Below are 27032 nucleotides of genomic sequence, written 5' to 3' on the forward strand. Positions count from 1 at the left end.
TTATGGGGAAGATGTTTGAAAAAACATTATACTTATATTCCATGTTCAAGTTATCCGGCTGATCAATAGGCTCTGAATCAGATTACCAGTATCTATCAGTATTAACAACTTAAAGTTTACTGCATGTATAATTTAGGAAACAGAAAGCTTCATCCTGTGCAGATACATTGTTTGAGAAGTCAAAAATTGTGAACTCCACCATATACTGTGAACAAAACACCTTACAGATATCACACTTAAGTGGAAACTAATTGTTATAATAGAATTATAAAATTATATTTGGAAAAGGATAAAAAATGGGAATAAAAGTAACACCATTCCCTCATTTAAAAGCATTTCTAATTTTTTGTTAGTTTCAGTAAATTGGCATCATTAAGTATTATTTAAATGTCAGTCGTTCAGGAGGAACTCCAAGATTTCCTGCCACTAAGGCTATTTCCTTCAGTATCCACAGCAATCTGATTTCTTGCACTGATAGTTAGTACAGCCCCTGCCAAATATTTAATCCCCAGGCAATTTTGTCTCTGAAGCTCCAAGAGTTTACAAAAAAATATGAATCTACCAATAGCTTACGTTGGCTGAAACAGGGAGCAAATATGTCTCCATCCTCTTTACACTAAAGATAGTTAGCAACAGGGACAGCTGAGACAGGGAATGTCAGAAATCTGTGGCCTGGCTCATCTACTGGCTAAGGCAAACTGGAAAGTTTAATTCCTGACCCCTGAGTTTGTACACTGAATATCAAGGAATTCTAAGGTTTTGGCTCTTGGCCACGTATGATCCTGAACAGAGAATAGCAAATGGATTAGAGTAAATTAGCACTTGAATGATGCCCCATGTTTCCTGAGCAAATATGATATGAGAAAACAACTCTGAAGGAAAGGTCACCACCTGTTAATGATAGTTGCTGCAAAAACAAACAGCATATTCAAGGGAATTCACTCTTACAAGCTTATTTTGCTAATTCAAGTGGTTTGTACCGGAGCTTTGTAAACATTGCCACTCTGAACAAGGTCAAAGGTCACTGTTAAACATTTATTAGTACAACTATATTCTGCAGTGATCTTAACATCCTCTTCTGCAGTGCCACCCTTTCTATTTCCATTGAGTTGCTATCCATATAGTTGGGTGTATGGATGATGCTTCAGTGAGTGGTGGGTAGCTCTGCAACCTCTCTACAGGATCCCAAGATCCATCGACTGTGGTGGTAATTGAATGAGCAGACTAAAAAATCAAACAACTTTCAATGGAATCTCTAATTTGAAGCCCCAGCCCGTGCAGGGTCAATGGTTCTGCACGTGTAGGTCTTTATTGATGATTTCTCTCTAGCTCCATGAACTTGTTGCAAACATTCAGACTGTGGCTAGGAATATTAAATGGCACTATAGAATTAGGTTGTGTTTATCACCAGAATAAAATTCTGATTAGAGTTAATGTTCTTCCTGTCACATGATCATTTATCTGGCGACAGTAGGTCTACAGGTGCCGTATCTTCTGCCTCTGAGGCAGAATCACCTCAAGTGAACTCTAGCCTCGGTTCACTACAACACGCACAATATGCTGGAGGAACTCAGCAGGTCAGGCCGCACCTGTGGGGAAGGAGGGAGTTTTGAGTTGGAGGCTTTGAGGTGAATAGGTGGAAACGGGTAAGGGAGGGATGGTGGGCAAATAGAACCTGGAGGGAGGGGAAGGGAAAAAGAAAGATGAGCCAAAGGAGAAGAGAATCAGGTGGATAGGTATGTGAGTGATGGGCAGGTGGAACCAGGTATGAGAGGAGAATGAATCTAGGTTACGAAGAATGGAAAAGGTGACAATGGGAGAGAGAATCTGGGTGGAATGGTTGGTGTAGAAAGGTTCAACAAGGGGTGTAGGTTACCTGGAATCGTTCTTGCTCCAGATTTTAGCATCTACTGTCACTTGAGTTGTCATTCTGAACATTATGGTTGCTGAGCTAGTGGCATCATGGCAAGAAACAAGTGTTGAACTGGTCATTGAATGAACAGTGGGAGGGCCACCTTTCTGCATCCTACAAGACAGCTGTGTTGTGTGGTTGTGGTTTGATACAGTTGAGCAGCTTGCTAAACTACTTTAGTGGGCAGCAAGGGGTCAGCCACATTAGTGTGGGATTGCAGTCACAGGAAAGCTAGATCAACTAAAGGTGGCAGTTAAACAAATGAATTTCTACATCAGTCCTACTGCTGTTTTGTGTTCTTAAATGACACCAGATTTTTAAAATAAAATCCATTCAAATTCTCAAAAAGTATTGTGTTCAGTTCTGGTCACCTCATTATAGGAAGGATGTGGAAGCTATGGAGAGGGTGCAGAGGAGATTTACCAGGATGTTGCCTGGATTGGAGAACAAGTCATATGAAGCAAGGTTAGCAGAGCTGGGACTTTCCTCTTTGGAGCGTAGAAGAATGGGAGGGGACTTGATAGAGGTCTACAAGATTATGAGAGGCATAGACAGAGTGGATGGTCAGTACCTGTTTCCCAGGGCACCAGTAGCAAACACCAGAGGGCATACATACAAAATTAAGGGAGGGAAGTTTAGGGGAGACATCAGGGGTAAGGTTTTTACACAGAGGGTTGTGGGTGCCTGGAATGACTTGCTGGGGATGGTGGTGGAGGCTAAAACATTAGGAGTATTTAAGAGCCTCTTGGACAGGCACATGGATGAAAGAAAAATGGAAGGTTATGGAGTAGTGTGGGTTTAGTACTTTTTTCAAAGGATTATATGGGTCAGCACAACATGGAGGGCTGAAGGGCCTGTACTGTGCTGTAGTGTTCTGTGGTTCGATGCCGTTTTGTAGATTGAGCTCTCATTCTCTAGCTTATAGATTATTCAAACTAATTGAACAGCTCTGGTAATTAGAAAGCTATGTAGAATGTAAAGGCAGACTAACTACTGTGAGCACTTGTTTCACATAACCTTGACGTTTGACTAACTTCACAAAATATATTCTTTACAAACGACTCTGTAGAGGGTGAACTGTATAATAGAATGGATAATGTGGCCAATCATAGCAATGGATTTGATGAGGAAACTTTGCTTTATACATGCTTAATCATATTCATTTGCCGTGTTTGTAGACCATATGTATAGTTCGAAAAGTTTTGCTACTGAGCAAGGTACGTGCATCTGAGTGTAAAAGATTCTATTTCAGTTGTAGGCATGTACAAAATCATTTTATTTTACCACTTTGGAGGAAAGTGTAGGGAGAGGACATCAGAAATAGATGGTGGGTGCGTGGAAAGACACCCAGGGGTGGTGGTAGAGGCAGATATATTACAGGAACCTAAAACAATCATGGATGAAAGACAAATGGAGGGCAATCCAGGGGGAAAACATTAGACTGATCTTGGAGCAGGATTAAAGTTCAGCACAACATTGTGGGCAGAAGGGCCTATACTTTGCTAATCTGTGTTTGTGAAGCTACCTCAGAGAATTTAACAACCAAGTCTTGAAGAGTTCAAGTCTTGTACTATATTGGAAAATTTAATTGATTCATTCACTGGGAACTTAATTCTTAATGCCAACAAGGGAAACTGGATTCTTTACATAAGCCATATCCAAATCACAAATCATAATATTGTGAATGGCAACAGTTACAGCAGACAATTCTGCTTCCAATGCAAGTGCAGCAAAATAAAATTCAGGTAAGAGATTTTTAAATGCAAAACATCTTTGGCAAAGTCACGAATTACACCCTACACCCTACGAAATGAACCACCAAAATTTAGATACTCAGTTGACTTAAAATTCTGACCACTTTTTTTTTCAGACTGGCATTGAAGTACCTGGGGGAAGGGGCAGTAAAATTCAGAAAATGAGATTTTGGATTAATTTAAATCAAACTTTCTCTAAGTCAACATGTATTTAAAAATTTGAGACAAATCTTTCCACAAGTTTAATGAAATATCAGCAGGAGTACAGCCAGCTGACAATAGTCTCAATAATATGTATCACCGAACAACCAACACTGATTTTATTGTGGATATCCTCCTCTTCCTTCTCTGTGAACGCTGCATTGTAAGTGATATTTCAACAGATTGGTGGCGTGTTGCGCCAGGAATTGGATAGAATCATCTTTATCCAAGTCCTGGTGGAACTTTAAAACCTTAAAACTGCAAGACTGATCCTTGATCTTCCAGTGGAGCCATATTTATTTGTGGTAGCACCACAGTTTGTCTTAAGATTAAAGCTGTAAGCAGTGGATGGAAGGCCTAATTGTCACGTGCATTGTTTCACATGATGATCCCTGTTGGCTGTGGACAATGACAGAAGACCAGAATCAGGTTTAATGTCACTGATATAAGTTGTGAAATTTGTTTTGAGGCAACAGTACAGTCCAGGCATAGCAAAAATTATAAGTTACAATAAAAAAAAGTAGTGTAAATGTGGAACAGTGAGGTAATGTACATGAGTTCATGGACCGTTCAGAAATTTGAATGCAGTGGAAAAGAAACAGTTTGTAACAGGATCTCCTGTTCTTCCTCCCTGATGGTAGTAATGAGAAGAGGGCTTGCCCCAGATGGTGTGAGTCCTTCATGATGGATGCTGTCCACTTAAGGCACCAACTTCGAAGATGTCTTCGATGGTGGGGAGACTTATGCCCCTGATGGATTTGCCTGAATCCTCTTAGATCCTGTCCGTCCACACCAGACGGTGAGGCAACCAGTCAGGATGCTGTCCACGGTACATCTGTAGAAATTTGCTGGTCTTCAGTGACATACCCAATCTCACGCTCCTAATAAGGTATAAAGAAAGGAGATACTGCAGATGCTGGAAATTCAGAGCAACACAGGGAAAAAAGAACTGCTGGAGGAACTCAGCAGGTTAGAAAGCATCTATGGAAATGAACAAACAGTCGATGTTTTGGGCCAAGACCCTTCACCGGGACTGCAAAGGAGGAGGAAGAAGCTAGAATTAGAAGGTGGGTGGGGCGGGTGGGGGAGGACAAGCCCAGAGGTGATAGGTGAAGCCAGGTGGGGGGAGAGGGGGGATGAAGTAAGAAGCTGGGAGGTGATAAGTGGAAAAGGCAAAGGGTTGGAGAAGGAGGAGTCTGATAGGAGAGGAGAGTCTATCATAGGAGACAAGGAAGGAGGAGGCGCACCGAGGGGAGGTGAGGCCAGAGTGGGAAATGAAGAAGAGGGAAGAGTTGAGGGGATTACTAGAAGTTGGGCAAATCAATGTTTATGCCATCAGGTTGGAGGCTACTTGGGCAGAATTTGAGGTGTTGCTGCTCCAGCAAAACAAGTTTCCAGGAAGGAACAGTTCACACGTGACATTGACGCTGATGAATTTGTAACTGAACTGCTGACCCCTCAGTGAGGATAGGTGTGTGAATATTATGAGATTGTTATAAACCTGATGGAAATTTGAAGTCCTGCACATGTAGGAACTTTTTTTAAGCTCTCCAGAAGGAGATCTCTCCCATCCATTAAGAAGGTAACAACATATGTACAAACAACAAAGTGACCAATTTGATGCATTGTTTTAAACTTGTCAATTTAAATCCTTACCAAAGGAATTGTTTTTAAACACACAACAATATAAAATCCAGTGAAGCAGTGACTCTAAATTGGGTTATCCAAGTGATGCATTTCTCTTGACAACACCACCTCTCTACTGAAACTATAGGTGGCAAAGCCAGTTCCTTCTGCCCTAACAAAGTAACAGTTTTTAGGATTAAATGAGGCAATTCCAGGCCAACTGCTGTTCTATGCCAGGTGTGTGGTCCAAGGTAACAGTCACCTGTTATGGCAATTCACCTACATCTCTTCCCTCACAGAAATTCTCCTAGTCCTGCAGAACCATTAGTTGAAAACAACTATGGTCAACAGTGACTGCCTGTTAAAGGGATGAATGCCAGATTAGGATATTCATCACAGAGGCATCGAATTGAAGGAAAATAGCAAACCATCCGGAAGGAAATATATTACTGAACAGCACTGTACAGAGTATCAATCAAAAACACCAGTCAAAATTCAAACCGTGGTAATGTGGCAATGTCAGCTTACTTGGGCTGGCTCTTTGCAGGTTACAGCACTGATTAAATATCAACTGTCAATCACTTGGCCTGCTCTTGCTCCTATTTCTTATCCTCTTTGCAAGCGCTGTGAAATTGATCCTGTAATTACGTGGTAAATCTCAGCTATACATCATTGATCACAGTGACTTGAATGAAGTATTGAGATGTAAATCATTGAGTGTTCTAACACCAAGTTGGGTGGTGAAGTCAACCCAATGAATGTCAGAGGGGAAAAAAAAGCTCAAAATTGTGAAACAGATTGAATTTCCAGAGCTATGGTGTATGGTTTAATGTTAGACATGCAAAATCAGTCACATCAAATCTATGCAAGACGCATCAGAGTATTTTCTTAGTGAAGAACTACTAGGAAGGAGAGGATCTCCCGGCCAGTTAGCTACATGTCTGTTGTTAACAAAATATTAGTGTCAGTATCAAAGGGGAAGCAACTAGTCAGGAGAGCTGAACATAATCAAATTTAATCAACATGAAAAGAAAATCATATTTGATTAATTTTGTTCTGTACTTTTAACAATGTGACGGGAAGAGATGACCGAAGGGAAGCTGTCGATACAGTAAATTTAGATTTCCAAAAGACATTTCACAAGGTGCTACATTGGAAGCTACTGCACAAAAGCCCAATGTATTGGAGGTATTGTGTGTTAGAATGGATTGAAGCTTGGCTGTCACACTGAAAATAGAGAGATGGAATAAATGAATCCTTTTCAGGCAGGTGGAGTGTGAGAGGGATCTGATCTTGGCCCTCAACTGTTCCCTATTTACATTAATGACATGAAGGAGGGAAAGAAATGAGGTTTCAGAGTTTGCTGATGCAAAAATAAATGGAAAGATACAGCATACTGTAATGAGGACATTGTGATTCTGCAGTTGGATATAATGTACATTCTTTGAGTGATTGTGTGAAACCTGGCAAATGCAATTTAACATGGGGATGTGTACGGCCATGAACTTTGGCCAGAGGAATCAAAATAAAGAGAGACTGGAAATGAATGACGTACAGAGCGGTATGGGTGTTTTTGGTGCATGAATCACAAAATGTTGGCAGAAAGGTTTGAGTTAAGAAGGGGTTGGAGAGGTGCAGAAGATTATGAGAGGCAGAGAGTGGACAGCCAGTGCCTTTGTGGCCAATACAAGAGGACGTCTGTTCAAGGTGAGTGGAGGAAAGTTCAGGAGAAATGTCAGAGGTAGGGTTTTTTACACAGTGAGTTGTATAGGCCTGGAATGCACTGCGAGGGGTCGTAAAGATACAGTAGAGATTCTTATAGGTGTAAGTAAAATAGAGGGTTCAGGACTGTGTAAGAGGGAACGGTTAGATTGATTGTGGAGTAAGCTTATATTAGTTGAACAACATTCCATCACGTACTGTACTGGTCTATGTTCTAACACTGGTAGAAAACAGAAACCAGCTAAGTTGGAAATTTCTCCTGGTTGATCTGTCAAGAACCACACATTTTTCTCAGATGAAGGTTGAGAAGGCATCACACCAGCTATGGCTTGGTTGCATATTCTGTGATCCTTTTTACTTGATGCAAATAGATCAGAACAAAAAGATGTGCAAGATTACACCCACTCCACTACAACCTCTACACTACTGCTATGAATCTAAGGTTCCATCTGTATAAATAGGACGTGATGCAATTACAAATCGAGCTATATCGTTTTATTTATTTCAAGGCATTTTTAAAGACAATTTTACCTTTTATTCTCAAAGCTCCAGAACCTAAATTTATCCATGTGTTTTTTTTAAGAGGACCTGATTTCTCAAAGGCCATTTTACAGATTTCCAGATTGTTTATTTTGTTTTCTGAAGAACAATATGTTCTTGAGTTTACCCAAAGAAGTGCTTCTTTAGCTCTCCTATTAATAGCTGGTCTGCAGGTCACAGTGTCTTTTTCTTTAACTTCAAAGTTCAAAGTGCATTTATTATCAAAGTACATATATGTCACCATATACAGCCCTGAGATTCATTTTCTTGCGGGCATACTCAGTAAATCTAATAACCATAATAGAATCCATGGAAGACTCCACCCAACAGGGCAGAAAACCAATGTGCAAAAGACAACGGACTGTAAATACAAAAGGAAAAAAAAAGAAATAGCTTCCTAAGGAACTCGTACATCATTGTGAAGGGTAAACGTCTGGCCTTCCTGCATTCCGAGTAACACAGATAAAAGAAGTGTAAACTTAGATTCCAGCTTAGCAAATATGTAATTTATACCTGTTGATGAACTGAGAGTGTGCCAAGTGGTTAAGGCGTTGGACTAGTGATCTAGGTTGTGAGTTCGAGCCCCAGCCAAGGCACCGTGTGTGTAGCACTTAACCACACTTTGCTCCAGTCCACCCAGCTGAAAATGGGTACTGGCAAAATGCTGGGGGTTAACCTCGCGATAGACTGGCATCCTATCTGGGGGGTAGTCTCGTACTCTCAGTCGCTTTACGCCACGGAAACCGGCTTAAGCATCAGCCCGATGAGCCTATAAGGCTCGGAACAGACTTTAACTTTAATGGACTGAGAGATTTCTCATCTTGAGTGCTGTCTGTCCAGAATGGGTTAGATGGCAGCAATGGAGACAAATGGACACTGAATCTTGAATGTGGTGCATGCTACATATATAATGAAGAAATTGCCATGAAGCAGCAGTATTGTGAATATGGTCAAAGAAATCAGGCAGTTTTAGGAAAAGGTTGTAAGTTAGAATTCCAATCTCTGTTAGGTACTACCATTAACCCAGAGGAGAAGCAAAGAGATTCAATGCCAAATGAAATCACAGCTCAAAAAGATAGCAGAAGATTTTATAGATGATGACACTGTCTTTTGGAAGATGGGGAAATCAGTGATGGATGAATGGGTTTGACTATAGTTGGAGTATGGAAAACAGACTTTGAGACAATGGAGAATTAAAGTTGAATTGAACTTGGCCTTACCAGAGAAGTGAGCTTTAGAAATCAAAATTGAAAAGGAGTTTCATTTCTATGAAGCTGTGGTCAAAATTATGTCTGATGTAGAAGTGAAAGTAAGCGATATAAAGGATGAAAACAATAGAGTTTGAAATATAATTCATGATTAAACAGATTGTGTGCAGTTCTAAGCAAGCTTCTGATGTAATGATGTGGAGCATTTGGCAAATGACATGGGCAAGTTTCAAGTGGGAGAAAATTTGCATTTGAGTATATTGTCTGGTCATGGAGTTGATACTGGTGATAATTAGATGTTGTCAGCATATGTTTAGAATATTGTTGGATGAAGTTATAAATAAGTAAAATGAATCTGAAATGGAGATAAACCTAGGAGTTGAGGAGAAGCTGTTGCTGGTTTTCCCTCATACTTTCACTTGCTGGGGCTTTGGTTTTTCTACACTGTAGAGTGTGCAAACTGTGTACTTAGTGCAGGATATGTGGCTAGAACAAAGTGCACTGGGAAAGGTATTGCACCCAACCCCTGAATCCATCAGATAAGCAAAGTGTTTTTACCTATTTAATTGCAAAAAGAGACACAGAGGAAGCGAGTAAAAAAGCAAATAGTTTAAATGAACTAAATATCTGTAGTTCACATTAGTGATCTAGATAGTGGTATTGATATCAATCAGCATTATTATTGGCCTGGTGGTGTATTTTTCAGGGTAGATCGTAGTTCAGCAGAAGCAATGCCGGTGCATTTCACTGCTGCTTTCTCTTCAGGGCCACATTGTACATCAACAAGCCGGTGACAAGTCTCTTGTAGCTCCCCGAAATCACCGAAATTCTGCTTGGCTGTCTTAACACACAAGTGTAAACGGAAGTCCACACTGGAATTGTGCGTGGTGAATTTGCTTGTGACAGAATATAGTTTAATATTTGACCTTCTTTGCTCTTTCTGTAGGGTTTCACCAGAATTTGAAAAAACACTCCTGGCTCCCAGCGAGCAAATGTTGGCGTCACTCAGCAGCTATGAGTCCTCAGAGTCTGGCCATATGGACATAAAGTTCCCTCCAAGAAGTATTTGTCGCTATGACCTTGATGAAGTTGATGTCCACTGGTTGGAATTGGCGAATGCAGAGTTTCAGGAAGCAGGTATCATGTTTACTCTTTCTAACTCATGAGGGAAGTACAGTAGCTGAGGACAAATATTCTTGCTGACGTTCTGAGAGGCATTCAGATTTAACACAGCCAGATTTCTACCCTGCCAGTCTGCTTGTTGCGTTCGAAGCCATAAATTTGCTGCTGCACAGACTGACGTGTTTCGCGATTTGGAGATGCACATTGTTTTTTTTTATTTTCTCTTGTTAAATGGGATTGAGTTAGTTGGTCTGGAAAGGAATCAGCTTTGAGCATATTTCGAATATAAATCATGTATAAGCACAGGGAAATAATCAATGTGCTAACAGTAAGGAAGTTGGATATCCTTTAAAGGTGAGTTTAAAGAGTAAAATAGTGCCATGTCTGGAAGCAGTGTGACATTATTTCATTAACTGTGCTCAGGAATTATTTATTCCTACAGTTTAGCTAAAACCAGAAACACATAAAATCTATACCTTTTCCTTGCAGTGGGCTAAGGTAGTCTTGGCCTTGGGCCAAGTACACCGTACAACCATCAGTTGGGCAAGTTAAGTACATACTGAGACTTTGAATCAGTATTTGTGTGTGTGTGAACAGGAACAAGGTAATTGAGTAAAGAAGCATTAACAGGATTGATGCTGAGAGATTATTACCAGTAACTAGGTAGTCTCTAACTGGAGCACGGACTTTGTCCATTTACAGCTGAAGTTAGGAAACTTGGTAGTTCTTAGAGTAATGTCGATGCCTAGTCCACAAGTATAAACCATGCTGAAAACAGTGGATCTCTGGAGACATAGATCTACTGGGGTCTAGACAATCTGAGAATCAGGAAAGAGAGTGCATAAGGTTGCCTCTCAGCCTCTTCCTATTGTGAAAAAAGCTCAAGTCTACTGTCATTGTACACATGTATACCTGCAAATGAAATAACGTTCCTTCAGACCAAGTTGCAAAGCACAGTACATGTAACACACACAACACATAAAGTAATATTACCACTAGTAAACTAACCAGTAATAAGATGCATTTGTGGCACGTTAAAAAGTAAACAGTATAACACTAGTGGGGCTTCATATTGATGAGACCTTAGTGGTGGCAGGGAGTTCAGAAGACTTGGGGCCAGGGGTAAGAGGTTGATTCCCATCCTAACAGGTTTTGTCCAAATGCTACGGTACCTCCTGCCTGATGATAGAGATTGTTGGATGGATGGGAGGGATCATTGACAATGCTGATAGCTCTGTGCCTGCAGCCCTTTTGTTAACTATCTCTAGTGGATGGAAGAGAGTCCCTGATATCCTCTCAGCAGATCTTACGGTCCTTTGTGGGGACTTTGTGGTCAGATGGTCAGGGCACTCTCGATGGTGCCCCTGGCAAAACTGGTCAGCTTGCAGCTTCTCAAAGTCCATAATTATCTCTTCGGTCTTGTCCACTTCGAGACTCAAGTTGTTTTTGTGCCATTTTACCAGCCGCACTGCCTCCTCTCTGTACACCATCTTGTCATCGTTGTTGATGAGGCATTGTGTCACCTGTGAACGTGATTGGATTTGAACTGGGTTTAGCGGTACAGTGATGCGTCAGCACCACGTGGATGGCAGCAGACTGAGCACTCAGCCCTGGGGAGCACTGGTGCACAGTGTGATGGAGCTAGAGGTGCTTCTGCAACACAGACTGACTGTGGCCTTTCTGTCAAATCGTTCAGGATCCAGTTACAGAGAGAGGTGTTGAGACCCAACGAGGACAGTTTACTCACCGTCTTCTGAGGGATGATTGCACTGAACGCCATGTTGAAGTCAATAAACAGCATCATGGCATGTGAGGCACCATTTTCCAGGTGGGACAGGATGGAGTAGAGTGCAGAGGCTGTGGCAACATCAGTGGTCTGATTAGAGCAATTAGCAAACTGGATAGGGTCCAGTGTAGCAGGAAGATGGGATTTCATGCAATCCATAACCAGCCACCCAAACAAGCATGTTATCAGACCCCTGATCTATAAATAGTGTATTCGTCCTGTAGTGTAGCCACCAAGCAGAACACAATACTGTAGATGCAGTCTAACCAGCTTTTTGTACAATTGTAACATGCAGCTTTAACTTTCATACCCAATGCCTAATGCCTGAAGAAGCATACCAATGCCTTTTTGCACTATCCTCTGTACCCTTGTCACTTTCAGGGAGCTGAGGACTTGCACCCCAACGTCAATTTGTAAATCAGTACTTGTAAGATCCCTGCCATAAGCGTCCTAACAGAATTTGACCTACAAACGTGAATTACCTCAGAATTGTCCAGAAGTTCCACCTGCCATTGCTTCATCTGTCTTTCTAGCTCATCTGTGTTCCACTATGTACATAGACAACCTTCTTCTCTATCTGCATCTCTGACAATATTAATGTCATCTGGAAACCTACTAATCATACCCTACGTTTCCAAATCATTCTTAGAAATAGTTGTTGCTTGTAAAATTCACTTATAAATATTACAAGCAACGAAGGCTCCAGCAGCAGTCCCGGTGGTAGATTACTTGTTATAAATTTCCAGTCAGGAAAGCACAAGTCCGCCACTACCCTCTGCCTTGTAATGCCAAGCCAGTACTGGATGGATTCAGTTTGCCAATTCACCTTGGGGCCCCTCTTGCCTTGAATAGCTCAAGGGGTGGCACTAACAGGGTGCAAGATTCATGGAGCCTTCTGTCTCCAATTAGTATATCAGAATCTTGAAATCAGGAAAATCCATTTGGGGAAAAAAAAACTCACCATTAGTTTCTGGGAGGTCCGTTTTTACACAACTATAAAGCAGTCCTTTTAAATAAAAACATCTTGCTGTAACCTGTCAACATATGGTTTCCCAGCTAGTGAAAATGTACATTGTGGTAGAGAATAATGCATTATTTGTCCTGGTCTATAAATACTGTACTTTTAGAATAAAACCTGAAATATTGGCTGAATACCGGATATCAGTGTAGTTGGGATGTTTACATAATTACAGTGGGGGAGGTAAAGTTGGCATGAATTTCCCAGTCAGCATTATTTTAACAACTATGTGAGTGACATTATATGGATGTATTAAGACTAATTCTTAATTAAGATGGTTTGGAACTTCTTTGATTGTGTATTTTCACTGAGGTCCATTGCAGAGCAGTTTATGATGCACATTTGTGCCAGCTATCATGATTCTGAGTGAAATTCATTTAGCCAGTTTTCATGACGTACGTAAATGGCCAGGATTGAATCTTCTGCAGTCCACTGCTAACTAATGTTAATTTGTATTCCCAATTAGAGAAACAACTATGAAAGTTGTGGGAGAAATGAATGAAGCATGATTGCTTTCAGATATTTTAGTTCAAAATGATAAGCACTGTGAGGATGAAACTTTCTCTCAAACTTCTATACATTTTATCTAATCTGAGGAGGTTAATTAATACATGGGGTGAAAACCTTGGAAAATAATCTCATCCATAAACCTTGAAAAAATATTATCAGTTGTGCTATAGAGAAAAATATCACAATGTATTATGTTTAATGTAATTCAAAAAATGCCAGAAGATGTTCAAGTTATACTGGGTCCCTTCATGGCACAAAAGACAGCTGATATACAGTTCAAAATTCCTCTCTAATATATCACTAATTGCAAAGCTCTGTATTTTCATATTTCAAATAAAAATATTCAAAAGTTTCAGGCTCCTGTTATCATCTAGAATCTACCAAAAAAAACACTTCAATATTGATGTACCTAAAGAAAGATTAAATGGAGCAGAATGCCCTCATTCTGTCCCTTCATCTTATGGTCTGATAGGCAGAAACTCTTCACGAACTAAATGGTAGATCTAATCACTATTATATTAACTAATAATTGAAAGGTAATTGAACAGTTTGTGTTAATAATTGCATTGAAGTCCTGTTGCTGTAAAAATTGAAAGGCAGGCAAAATGAGTTCAATGGTAAAAGTTAAGGAGTAATTTTTCTCAGCTGTTATAACTCTACCTAAACAATTCCACCTGGGCAAGTATTCAAAGCAAGAAAACATTTTGAAGAGTGGCTCAAACTTTTGGCAGCAAATTCTGTTTCATAGCCAAAGAGTCGAGCCCTAGCCCTGACAGCTGAATGAAAATAAAGCAGAGTGCTCACGGTGTCTTTTCTTATTATTGATCCTCAGTTGATCTGTAGACCTCACACCAACATTCACCTATTTCCTTTATCTAACTCTGCACCTCAGCTCATTTGTGTAGAAATTGTTACCTTCAGACTTAACATTTTTGATGAACATCTGACCAGATTTCCTCTTCTTATTCTTCTTAAACTTGAGTTATCTACATTCAATTCATCTAAAACACTATTCTAGCTCACACTGTTTCCCGTTCCCCTGTCACACCTGTAGGTACTTGGCTGACAGTTGAGTAACATCACAATGTGTTAATTCTCACCCCTAAGTTTGCTACTCTGTCCTCGTTAGCTTTGTAATTTCCAGTTTAACTAATGGTTGTATTTCTCCATTTCTGGCTCTTTACCCCCAAACGGAACTGAGTCACCATTGGCAAACTCAGCTTACTGCCCCCTAAGCTGTATGATTCCCTCCATAAACCTCTGCACTCCTTTCCTCTGGGCTCTTCCTTTCCACCTGTAAGGTTTCCATTACCCAAGCCTTTGGTCATCTGTCCTCATATCACCTCAAGTGATTTGATGTCAAATTAGTTTGATAACAGTGCTGTGAAAGGCCAAATTCAATGTCAGTGATGTTATTGAAATATAGATTGTTGTTGATGTTATCACTGTGGAAATGCTATATATAGAATTACATGTCTGTGCCTTCTGCTGTGGAATGTCACATCACTGTTAAACTCAATAAATGTAACTTACATGGACTCTGTTCTGGATCTAGCATTAAGGTGTGTGTAGTTTAGAAGTACATCTGTGTACAGCAGGCTGTTCCCTGCTGTTTTACTGACTGAGATAGTTCAGCACTGCCTCAAAAAGGGAGGGATGGTGAGAGCAAAATTTCAAAATTATGCCATAATTAATAGTATGATTGGCTGATTGTTAGAATTTCCCTTTTTGATGTGACATAAATGTGTATAGTTTTTGCTGGAAACTATAGAGGACAAATTCAGAACATCACTCTATTTACAGACAGGCAGACAGACTTTATTGATCCCGAGGGAAATTGGGTTTCATTACAGCCGCACCAACCAAGAATAGTGAAGAAATATAGCAATATAAAACCATAAATGATTAAATAATAATAAGTTAATCATGCCAAGTGGAAATTAGTCCAGGACCAGCCTGTTCGCTCAGGGTGTCTGACACTCCGAGGGAGGAGTTGTAAAGTTTGATGGCCACAGGCAGGAATGACTTCCTATGACGCTCAGTGTTACATCTCGGTGGAATGAGTCTCTGGCTGAATGTACTCCTGTGCCTAACCAGTACATTATGGAGTGGATGGGAGACATTGTCCAAGATGGCATGCAACTTGGACAGCATCCTCTTTTCAGACACCACCGTCAGAGAGTCCAGTTCCACCCCCACAACATCACTGGCCTTACGAATGAGTTCCAATACTTCATCAGCTACAAGGAGAGCCCTATTTCAGATTGTATGATGTGATTGGTCTGAACCCTCAGAAGTTAAAATGATGTTACTGTCTTATAGTTAGTTCCCCTATTCAATGTTCCACTGATCAAAAGAAAGTTTTCATTATAAATGACAATAAAATGGGAAAATCATTATGCATTAGAATTAAATGATAACTATTTGAATACTATAATCATTGCATTGTTAATAATTTTGGTCCATTGATGTGACCATTATTTGGTTTAGTATGAACTGCATGAAGGACTTCAAATGTCTGGGTGTGTTGGCACTTACCTTCTAGTTTGACCATAATGGACTTGCCAAGACAGGATTCTGCCACTACTACTACTACGACGTGGACTCAGACCTAGGGAGCCGGCGTCGGGCATGATGACGGACTCTCCACTCCTCCCTCTCCCTCATCAATGTGTTCAGTTCATCTACGTTAGTGGTGCCACTGTCTTCTAGGAGCGTGTTGACCATAGTCTTGGGAGGGCAACAGGGTTCATCCTCCCATGCTTGGGCTCAGGGTGGTGTAGACAGTGCCCCGCTAGTTGCAGTCTTCTTGCCTCGATATTAGTAGTGAGCATCGTAGGTTGTCATAGAGCTTGACATTGGTCATGTGCTGTTGTCATCTCACGTCAAGAGCCATCTGGAGCATTGGTGAATAGCAACTGTCTAGTGACATTTGCATGGTCTTGGTGAGTGCCCACGTCTGGCATCCGTATGCAAGACTGCTGTGAACATAACAGTCCATTCTGCCAGTACAAGGATATACCAGACACTGCGGAACATCTGGAGTCAGGTTATTTAGGTAATCCTGGTGTGGGTGGGGTGGCTCTGGCTCCCTTTGGTGTCTTCAGTTCAAATAAAGATATAATTCTTCACTAGATTTTGTAAACCTACGATGTGCAAACCTGCGTGGAGCAAATATTGAATTCACAGCAATTTGCAGGTAATTGTGTGGAGGAAGGAGTAAAGATTCTGATATTTAACATCAATTTAGAGAATAAACATTAGCAAGCTATTCTGTTTTGGGGTCATAATAAACAATTGCATTCCTATTGCCATTGAGTCAAATCAAAGCTCTGGGTGTGCATTCATCTGGAGTTACAATCCTTCCACCTGTCACTCTCATCCCAGCCTCTGCTGCCTCCAGTATCATCACCCTCATCCTCCTCCTCCCCATTCCAGTTAAACAAGGGAGAGATGCCAGTTGCATGGGTCAACACAAGACTTGACTGTATTCAGTCAGGGGTTCTTGGGAGCCAGTGAAGGACACGTGGTCTGTTCTATTTCAAGCAGAATTAAAAATAAGGTTGCCACCGAGGTCTACTTGATTAAGTTTGTTTTTTTTTTCCAGGAATGCTAGAAGTGGACGAGCTGATGATGGAAAAGGTCATCGAGGAGCTGGAGAGCCAGTGTCAGGAGAACATGAATCTGGCGATCGAGACAGAGGAGGGTCTGGGGATTGAGTATGATGAGGACGTGGTGTGTGATGTCTGCCGCTCTCCAGAGGGGGAGGATGGCAATGAGATGGTTTTTTGCGACAAATGCAATATTTGTGTTCACCAGGTAAGGGTGTTGGGTGTTTTTTTTGTTGTGTAATTGTTTTAGTTTCGAATCACTGACCGCTTTGATAAATGAAGTTAAGCCTTTTAACTAAAATGGTGTATTGCGTGCCCAACATGTAGATAAGCCAACTGTACCCAGTGGTCAACAAAGAATCTTTCCTCATTTATTCAGGTTTATTGGAGTGCTTCCTGGGCCAGCATATGCCTTTATCATTCATGTTTGTGTGGTATATTCACATATGTGAATTTGTGTTAAGACTGTGTGTTACCACAGCCCTCTATGGAAACACCAGTACCTAGGAAAAGAAAAGTGATGGACACAGCAGAGTCCTCCCCATTATCGAGCACGTTTACAAGGTGCACTGCCACAGGACAGCGGCATCTGTTGTCAAGGATGTCATCATCCAGGCCATGCTCCCTTCTCACTACACCCATCAGGGAGCAGGTTCAGGAGCCTTAAGTCCCACAGCACTAGGTTCAGCAACAGTTAATACCTTACAGATATCAAGCTGCTGAACCAGCGTAGATCAATTCACTCAGCTCAAAGCTGAACTGACTCCAGTCACTTGTAAGGACTTTACAACTCATGTTCTCATTATTGTTAATTTACCTTTTTATTTGCATAACTTGTCCTCTTTTGCACATTGGATGTTTGTCAGTCTTTGTGATATATAGTTTTGCATAAATTCTGTTATATTGCTTTATTTTGCTTTAAATGCCCACAAGAAAATAATCTTAAGGTAGTATATGATGCCATACATGTACTTTAATAATAAATTTACTTTGAACTCTAAATCCTCTAAGACAAACTCACTGATCACCAGTTACCTTAATTTTGCCTACTACAAGAAGATTATGTACAGTAATTGAAAACCACTCATTTCCTCATGGTTTCCAAATAGCAGGTACTTACACATGCAAATTCAAATGAATTCATCTGTGGTTTCACATTTATTTGAAAATTTGTTACAATAAATGAGCCCAGTTCACTGAATTCTAAATGCCGTTTGTCCAATAAATACAGGGGCTAAATATATCTGCAAAGTAATGACTTAATAATTTGTTCAATTTCAAATGCTTTGAAAGATCTTAACAACGAAAGTGACTACCATGATTTTATTCATATTGGTCTTCTATCTCTCTCTCTCCCCCTGTCCCCCTCCCTCTCTCTCTTCCCCTCCCCTCTCCCCTTCCCCCCCCCCACTCTCTTCCCTCTCCCCTTTCCCCCCACTCTCTCCCCTCAGAGATATATATATATCTGTGTGTGGTATGTATAAATCTCTCCAACTTTTTTCTCAAAATCCCATCCATCCCAAGACTCCAGCTTGCTAAACCTCTTCTACCATCCATTACTTTGATACTTTGTCCAAATCTTGGGCACTCACTTCCAATCTCTCCTTTTCTAGCTTCTGAAATGTTAGTTTAACAACCTGGTACTGCTTCACATTGAAATATTGAACAAACATTTTGCTTTCAGGAGTAGTTAATAGTTCTCAGTTTTACCCCATCCGTGTTGTGACTGCCATAAATATATATAAAAAATGAGTGTATGATACACCATAGATAGCAAAATAATTTTTGGCAAACTTGGAATCACCTTCGCCTCGATCACATCAGAAACAACCAATGTCTCAACATCTGAATTTGTGATGTTGGCTGGTGACTTCGCGGCAAGGCCAGTGTTTTAATGTTAAGACCCACTGGGATAACTATTGCAAAATGATTTGACCGTGGAGAAAGAATTCATTGCCTGGTAAATGTTTTCATGTGAAAGCCAGCCATTGGAAGCAGAGTACTGTGGTTGAGATTTGTATTTCTCATAAAGTAGCCAACTGCGTAAAGCTGTTTGTTGTGACAGCCTTGACAAAGTTCCATTCTTAAATTTGGGTTTGGACTCCTAAAAGTTGATATCAACTATTATGTTGTTCACTTGTTTAAGCTTCATCTGAAAGCTAACTAGATTATGAGGTGACATTCTGGCTCACGAATGATTATGTTCTAATAGCAGATATCTGACCATTTTCTATTTTTAAATCACAATAGGCTTGTTATGGAATTCTGAAGGTGCCTCTGGGCAGTTGGTTGTGTCGGACGTGTGCCCTGGGTGTTCAGCCAAAGTGTTTGCTGTGTCCCAAGAGAGGAGGAGCTTTGAAACCAACACGCAGCGGCACAAAGTGGGTCCACGTTAGCTGTGCCTTATGGATACCTGAAGTAAGAAACCTACCTGAATGCCGAGCTTCAGTGAACAGCCATTTCCTCACCTTGGGATAACAGGCACTGTATACTCTTCCAAAGCACCAGGCAGAGAAAATTCATGAATTAAATAATTTCTCAGAAGAGCAGATGGGAGGTTTGACTTTGTTGCCAAGAATCTGATTGTATAAGCTAATATTCAAAAGTGTGCAGGTCAGCATTAAGGGCTTTTAATAAATTACCTCATTGGTTGGCTGTTACTTTGATCAGAATTTAGTGCTGTAGCAAACTGAACACCGCTCCTGGGTCAGACTGCAGTACAAACTTTGCAAGAGTTCACTGTGATTTGATTACAGAAAATTATGTCCTATTTTCTCATGATTTCCTGGTTTGGTAAATTAAAAATAATTATCAGTGTATATTGGAAGTTATCATGGTTAAACTACAAACAAGAAAAAATGTGCAGGTGCTGGAAATCAAATACACACAAGATGCTGGGGAAAAAGTGATGAGAAATCAGAGGAAGAAGGTAGGGGAGGGGAGGAAGAAATACAAGGTGGTCGGTGATAGGTGAAACCAGGGGGGGGGGGTCAGATAATGAGCTGGGAAGTTGATTGGTGAAAGAGCTAAAGGGTTGGAAAAGGAGGGATCTGATTGGAGAGGACAGAAGGCCATGGGAAAAAGGGAAGGGGGAGGAGCACCAGAGGGAGGTGATAGGCAGGCAAGCAGAGAAGGTGAGGGGGAAATAAGAATGGAAATGGTGAAGGTGGGAGGGGTTACATTTACCGGAAGTTCAGGAAATCGGTGTTAATGCCATCAGGTTGGAGGCAACCCAGACAGAATATAAGGTGTTGCTCCTCCAACCCAAGTGTGGCCTCATCACGACAGTAGAGTCGAGTCAAGTGAAGTTTATTGTCATTTAACTACATACATGTGTATAACATATATAATAAATATAGAAATGAGACAAAGTTTCTCTGAACCAGGGTGAAACACACATAACACATGATAACTTATGAAGGTAAGGATAAAATCTACGGATGAATCACACACAAATAACAAACTAAAGTGCATTAATATTAAATATTGTAAGGTATGGAACAGTGACACTTTGAATACCATGCGGCTGGGAGTTCAGAAGCCTAATAGCCTGAGGGAAGAAACTGTTTCTCATCCTGACTGTTCATGTTTTTATGCATCAGAGTCTGATGGTACAGAGTCAAAGAGGATGCTGGATGAATGGGTGGGATCCTTAATTACACTGAGGGCCTTGCGTATGCAGCAATCCTGATAAATGTCCCCAATAGACGGCAGGGAGACCCCTGTGATACCCTCAGCAGCTCTCAATCTTTTGTAGGGATTTCTGTTCCAGTGTTCTGCTGCTCCCAGACCAGATGATCTAGCTTGCCAGGACACTCTCAATGGTGCTCCTGTAAAATGCACTTCAGACGGGGTGGGGGGAGGCAGGAGTCTTGCCTGCTTCAGTCTCCTTAGGAAGTGGAGGCTCTGCTGTGCCTTCTTGTTCAGGGAGGTGATATTGAGGGATCAGCTGAGCTCATCTGTGATGTGAACTCCCAGGAACTTGGTGCACTTGACACTCTCTCTGTGGAGGAGCCGCGTATTTGCAGAGGGCAATGGTTCATCTGCACCCTCTGGAAGTCCACAGTGATTTCCTGAGACTTCTCCACGTTCAGGCTGAGGTTGTTGTTCTCACACCAATCCACCAGCCGCTACTTCCTCTCTATACTCTGCCTTGTCATCCTTCTTGACAAGGCTGACCACTATGGTGTCAGCTGCAAACTTGATGACACAGTTTGAGCTGAATCCTGTGATACAGTCATGTGTCAGCAGTGTGAACAGCAGCGGGCTGAGCACACAGCCTGGGTGAGTGCCAGTGCTCAGCATAATGGGACGCGAGACGTTACTGGCCACCTGGACTGACTGTGGCCTTACTGTTAAGAAGTCCAGTATCCTATTGCAGAGGGAGGTGTTAAGACCCAGTGAAGACAGTTTTCCCACCAGTTTCTGGGGTGTGATGGTGTTGAACGCTGAACTGAAGCCCATAAAGAGCAGCCTGGCTTATGAGACCCCATTTTCTAGGTGGGACAGGACAGAGTGGAAGGCAGAGGATATTGCATCGTCAATGGATCGATTTAAGAGTTAAGCAGAAGGGTCCATTGTAGTTGGGAGAAAGGCTCCATGACCAGCTGCTCAAAGCATTTCATAATGACTGACGTTAATGCCACTGGACGATTGTCATTTAGGAAGGACACTGTTGCCTCCTTTGGCACTGGAATGATGGTTGCTGCCTTGAAATCTGATGGGATAATGGATTATTCCAGAGATCTTAAATATGTCCATCAGCTGGGATGCACAGTCTTTCAGAACCCAACCCGGTATGTTATCAGGCCCCACAGCTTTGTGTGGATTGACCCTGGCCAGGGTCTTCCTCGCCTCAGCTTCAGCTGGATGGAGTGTCTGCTCCCATGGGGGAGGAGTGCCTTCCATGCCAACACTTCATCTGTGCATCAAACCGGGTGTAGAAAACATTCAGCTTCTCGGGAGTGAAGCGCCCTGCTCACTGATGCACTCGGTAGACTTGTAGTCTGTAGTCGTCTGATTTCGCTGCTCCATGCGCTGGTGTCTCTGCAATCGCAGAAGTGACCCTGAATTCTCTGAGAATGCTCCATTTTGCCTGCCTGTTGGAACGGGAAAACACTGCTGTTCCTTCCCTGAGAGTTATCTCATCTCCCACTCTAAAAGCAGCGCCGTGATCTGTCAGCCATGCATGGTACTCTGCAGTAAGCCTTGGCTTTTGATTTGCCCTCTCCTGGATGTGGTTTCTGATGGTAACATCTTCAGTACACTTCACTTGTCCTTCTGCATCCTACCTGTTTCCTCAGAAGTACCTGCCCCTCCACCAGTCTTTGTTCGTATCATTTGCAAACTTGGCTGCAAAACCATCATCTAAGTCATTGATATACAGCATAAAAAGAAGCGGTCCCAACACCGACCCCTGCAGAACACCACTAGTCTCTGGCAACCAACCAGAAAAGGATCCTTTTATTCCCACTTGCTGCCTCCTACCAATCAGCCAATGCTCTCACCATGTTAGTAATTTTCCTGTAATACCTTGGGCTCTTAACTTGGTAAGCAGTCTCATGTGTGGCACCTTGTCAAAAGCCTTCTTAAAATCCAAATATACAACATCCACTGCATCCCCTTTATCTATCCTACTTGTAATCCCCTCAAAGAATTCCAACAGGTTCCTCAGGCAGGATTTTCCCTGAAGGAAACCGTGCTGACTTTGTACTATCTCGTCCTGTGTCACCAAGTACTCCATCATCTCATCCTTAACAATTGACTCAACATCTTCCCAACCGCTGAGGTCAGGTTAACTGGTCTATGATTTCCTTTCTGGATATGCCATCAGGTTGGAGGGTACCCTGACAGAAATTAAACTTTACACTGGACTTAACATTAGCAGCACTGTCGACAGTGAAATGTTCAGGTCTCCTATACAAAGCAAGAAAAAGGACTACATATTGTGTATCGAACAGTTTCTCAGACAATGTCAGGATGGTTACATGTAACACACATCTGCAAAACAACTGTACACTACGCAGTATTATCTTTTAGTGAAGTTGTATTTGCAGCAAAGGCTTGACTGTTGGGTGAGCAGGTTATCAACATGACAGTTAACTCTTGTCAATGAGCTGGAAAGAAGGCAGGACTTATCCGGGTGAAATGTTTTCATTTCTTGGCCATAGTTTAACATTTCAGATGCATCTTGAATGATCCAAAAGATATTCTTGTGCATTGTACCCTAATTCTGAAGCTTGGCTTCATTTAAAACCAGACTTTTAAAGTGTATTGCAGAGACTATATAATCATTTCTGTGGTAGTAACCAAGAAATATCTTCCTATTCACTGTGTTTCGAGGGATTTAAACTGGATTTAAGGAACAAATTTGTGGCAGTAGAGGGAGCTATACCCTATCCTTAATAAGTGTGATGTACCTTCCTTGGGAAATGGGTAATATTTAATTAACCTAATACATCAATGGAAAATTTATTCCAGTCCACAGCCATAAGTTAAAAGCCTTTGATAATTTCACTGCTCCTCCTGACCCAAAGTTAACATTTGTTTCATTGACATTACATTTAGTTTCCATAGTTAAAGATGATTAAAGTCTGCTTAGCAGACAGAATTCGAACTTTTTTAGCTAAAGCCAAAGTATGATGTTAATGTACAACAAATTGATTAGAATTACGTTATTAGTTGATCTGTCTCTGCGTGCCATTTTTTTCTGTTCTTATTTCACATTTCTCTTCCAATATTTTATTAGTTTCTACATAGAAGTACAAAAAGATATATAAGTCAAAAACAAGATAAAATAATACCAAATACATTATATTTGAATCACACTTGCAATCTCATTACCCTATATTCATATAAATTAAATTAAATCGTAATATTGAAATGTGGTAATTTTTTATACAAAACAAGATCTAAGCTGTTTGATAAAGAAAGAAAAAAGGGGAAAAAATCCTTATCATTTATAATATAACTTTTACTTTATCCCTTAAACATTGCAGAGTTAGCTTTGGGAGAAAGGACTTGTAATTCCTTCTCACTTCTCCCCTCTCATGAAAAATCGGAGTAATTACCTCATTGAACTCCCGTCCTTTCCTCTGTCCACTTTAGAAGCTGCTTCTTCAAGCAGATCACAATCCTCTGCCCAGAGAAAGAATGAAGTAGAATTGAAACCAAATTCTGAGCCATACGTATAAGATCAATGCACCGCAGGGTGTGTCCAGTCAAACTCAAATCACATTTCAACACTGTTGAGCAGTCTGTTGGTTTGAGACTAAGTATATTCATGAATCAGAGAGGAGGTGGCGTAGACCATCCACTGGGTCAGGAGCGGAGGCCTAGAATGAAAACTTCTGTCCATAGTGGTAATGGTAGCTGGTCTGGCTGACAGCAGAAGAAAATCAAATCTCTCGGGGATAAAGGTCCCAAAAATTGAATTGCCTTTTTAAATGCCTGAACTGTATTTCCTTGTTTTCAGGTAAGTATAGGTTGCCCTGAGAAGATGGAACCCATTACAAAGGTGTCCCACATTCCTGCTAGCAGATGGGCTTTGGCGTGTAGCCTTTGCACTGAACGGACTGGGACGTGTATTCAGGTCAGTATAAGCACATGACTCTTTTTCTGATCTGTGACTACAATAAAAAAAAGTTAAAGTATTTTGCTGTGATGGGAGACTATGAAATTACCTTGTGCAACTTCCAGTTTCTTACCTCACCTGAACCACCTGTGCTATTCAGTAGAATCGTACCTTTGGGCTCTCCTAACGCTGACAACTTGTCCAGGTATTGCCTCATGCAAGCTATAAATAATAAATTCTCTTTAAAGTACCCCTGCCTCATCAGTCCGTGCTGATTCAACTATCATGATCATAGTAGCAGCACTTTCAATTTGCCTGAAGGAAGAGGAAAACATTGACGTTCTCTAACACTGCGGACAGCTTACTGATGATTACTGCCAAAGCTATTGTGTGAGGGATGAGGGGATCAAGTGAGATATTTCCAAGTTTGCTACAAAGGAAGGTGATGGTGTGCACTTTGAGCAGTATTAAAGAGCCTTCAAGGGAATGTAGTAAACTGGGTGAATGGGAAAGGACGCGGCAGATGGAGTCTAATGTGCAATAATGTGAGATCTTATTGAATATTCTTTAAATAGCAAGAGGTTAAAGACTATTGATGATCTGTGTTGTCTTGGTGTCCTTGAACATGAGTCATTGAAAGTTAATATGCAGATTAAGAAGGCAAATGGTATGTTGGCTCTTATTGCAACTGGATTTGAGAATGAGAATGTTAGTGTCTTGCTCCAGTTATATTAGGTTCAGCATATTATAAGAACATAAGACGTAGGAGTAGAATTAGCCTATTTGGCCCATTGAGTCTGCTCCACAATTTCTATGGCTGATTCATTTTTCATCTCGGCCGCAATCTCCTGCCTTCTCCCCGTATCCTTTCATGCTCTGACCAATCAAGAATCTATCAACCTTTGCCTTAAATAAAGACTTGGCCTCCACTGTTGCCTGTGGCAACGAAATCCACAGATTCACCGCTCTCTGGCTACAGAAATTCCTCCTCATCTCTGTTCTAAAAGGACACCCCTCTGTTCTGAGGCTGGGTCCTCTGGTCTTGGACTCTCCCACCATAGGAAACATCCTCCCCACCTCCACTCTATCAAGGCCTTTCACCATTCAATAGGTTTGAATGAGATCACCCCTCAATCTTCTGAATTCTAGTGAATACAGGCCCAGAGCCTGTAATATGTATAGATCTGTTCTCTCTACCTGAGGAAAGGTTTACTGGCAGTAGATGGAATGCAGCTAAGGAAAACCAGCTTGATCCCTGAGATGGCTTGTTGGTTGTTGTAGGAGGAATAAAGTCAAGTGAGTGGTATTCTCATGTTTAGACGAGTGAGGAATGATCTTGTTAAACTGCCTAGAATTCTGAAGAATTTTGGAGGTGTCTAACCAGGGGTCATAGTATCAGAATAAGAGGTCATGCATTCAGGATGTAACCCAATGGTTATTGAGTCTTTGGATTTTGTTTTACACAAGAGGACTACCTTAATTGATATTTTCAAAATGGGGATCGACATAGTTTTAGACATTAATGGAACAAGAGGGACTTAGAATCTGTGCAGGAACTTGACACTGAGGTAAGTGAATGGTGGAGCAGGCACAAGAGATGATGGTTTACTTGAGCTGCTTCTTTTCTTTCTGTTCTTAATAAAAAAAATTGGAGTGAAAATGGCATTGGTTCCCAAGCAAACAATCTGATTAGAGCTTTTGCTCCTGGTTGCTGTAAAAGTATTCCTGTTCCACAAATTGTTTCTTTTTCTTTATGACAATTATGTTGGATACATTCACATTTTGTTTATATCAGAGAATTAGGGGAGTTTGACCACTGTGTGAGCCTCGACCCACTTTGTCTAATTCTGTCCTTTATCCTTTATTTATTTTGACTTAATCACGTTTATGCCTGTCACTTCAACCATGCCACTTGGTGATAAACTCCATATTTGCAACACTTGATTCCTAATCTGTCTTTTATTAGCTTCTAGGCATACTTTCCCAGCCATTAACATTAACAGTGTTTTAATGCCACTGTCAGTGACCTTTGATGATGAGACATCAAAACGTTTATAGAATCTCAGATTCAGATTTAATCATCACTTCTACGTTGAAACGTACAGTCGTTTGCATGAACACAGCTGAAGATGTGCTGGGGCTGCCCGCTAGGTCATTCAGCTCAGAAGCAAGCCCTTCAGCTTTACACTATCCCCATTCTATTCACCCCATGTTCCTTTCAACTCTCTCAGTTTCCACCACTCACCTACAAGCTAAGGGCAGTTTACAAAAGGCAAGATCACCTAACGGCCCAGGTGTTCTTGGGATGTGATGGAGACCAGTGCGTGCTCCTCCCGAGTACCGCACTATAACACCTTCTACTTGGAGTGAGAGGTGCACACATACAGCATCCAAGGTCAGAATCAGACTCGGGTTGCTGGAACTGGGAGGCTGAAGCTGTAGAGTGGCA

The 27032-nt window shown here is 41.2% G+C and overlaps 1 protein-coding gene across 6 annotated transcripts in view; it reads left to right on the forward strand.

Moving 5' to 3' along the window:
- The window catches only part of jade2 (jade family PHD finger 2), a 176115-nt gene that overhangs the window by 97446 nt on the left and 51637 nt on the right, over positions 1–27032 (forward strand). For all 6 annotated transcript variants that reach the window (XM_059990642.1, XM_059990643.1, XM_059990641.1 and 3 more), the window contains 4 exons: positions 9910–10100; positions 17007–17218; positions 19261–19428; positions 24485–24601. In XM_059990642.1, coding sequence (XP_059846625.1) covers positions 9910–10100; positions 17007–17218; positions 19261–19428; positions 24485–24601 — 688 coding nt within the window. The remainder of the gene's footprint in view (positions 1–9909; positions 10101–17006; positions 17219–19260; positions 19429–24484; positions 24602–27032) is intronic.

The sequence above is a fragment of the Hypanus sabinus genome, chromosome 15 (genome assembly GCF_030144855.1).
Source record: "Hypanus sabinus isolate sHypSab1 chromosome 15, sHypSab1.hap1, whole genome shotgun sequence".
NCBI lineage: Eukaryota > Metazoa > Chordata > Chondrichthyes > Myliobatiformes > Dasyatidae > Hypanus > Hypanus sabinus.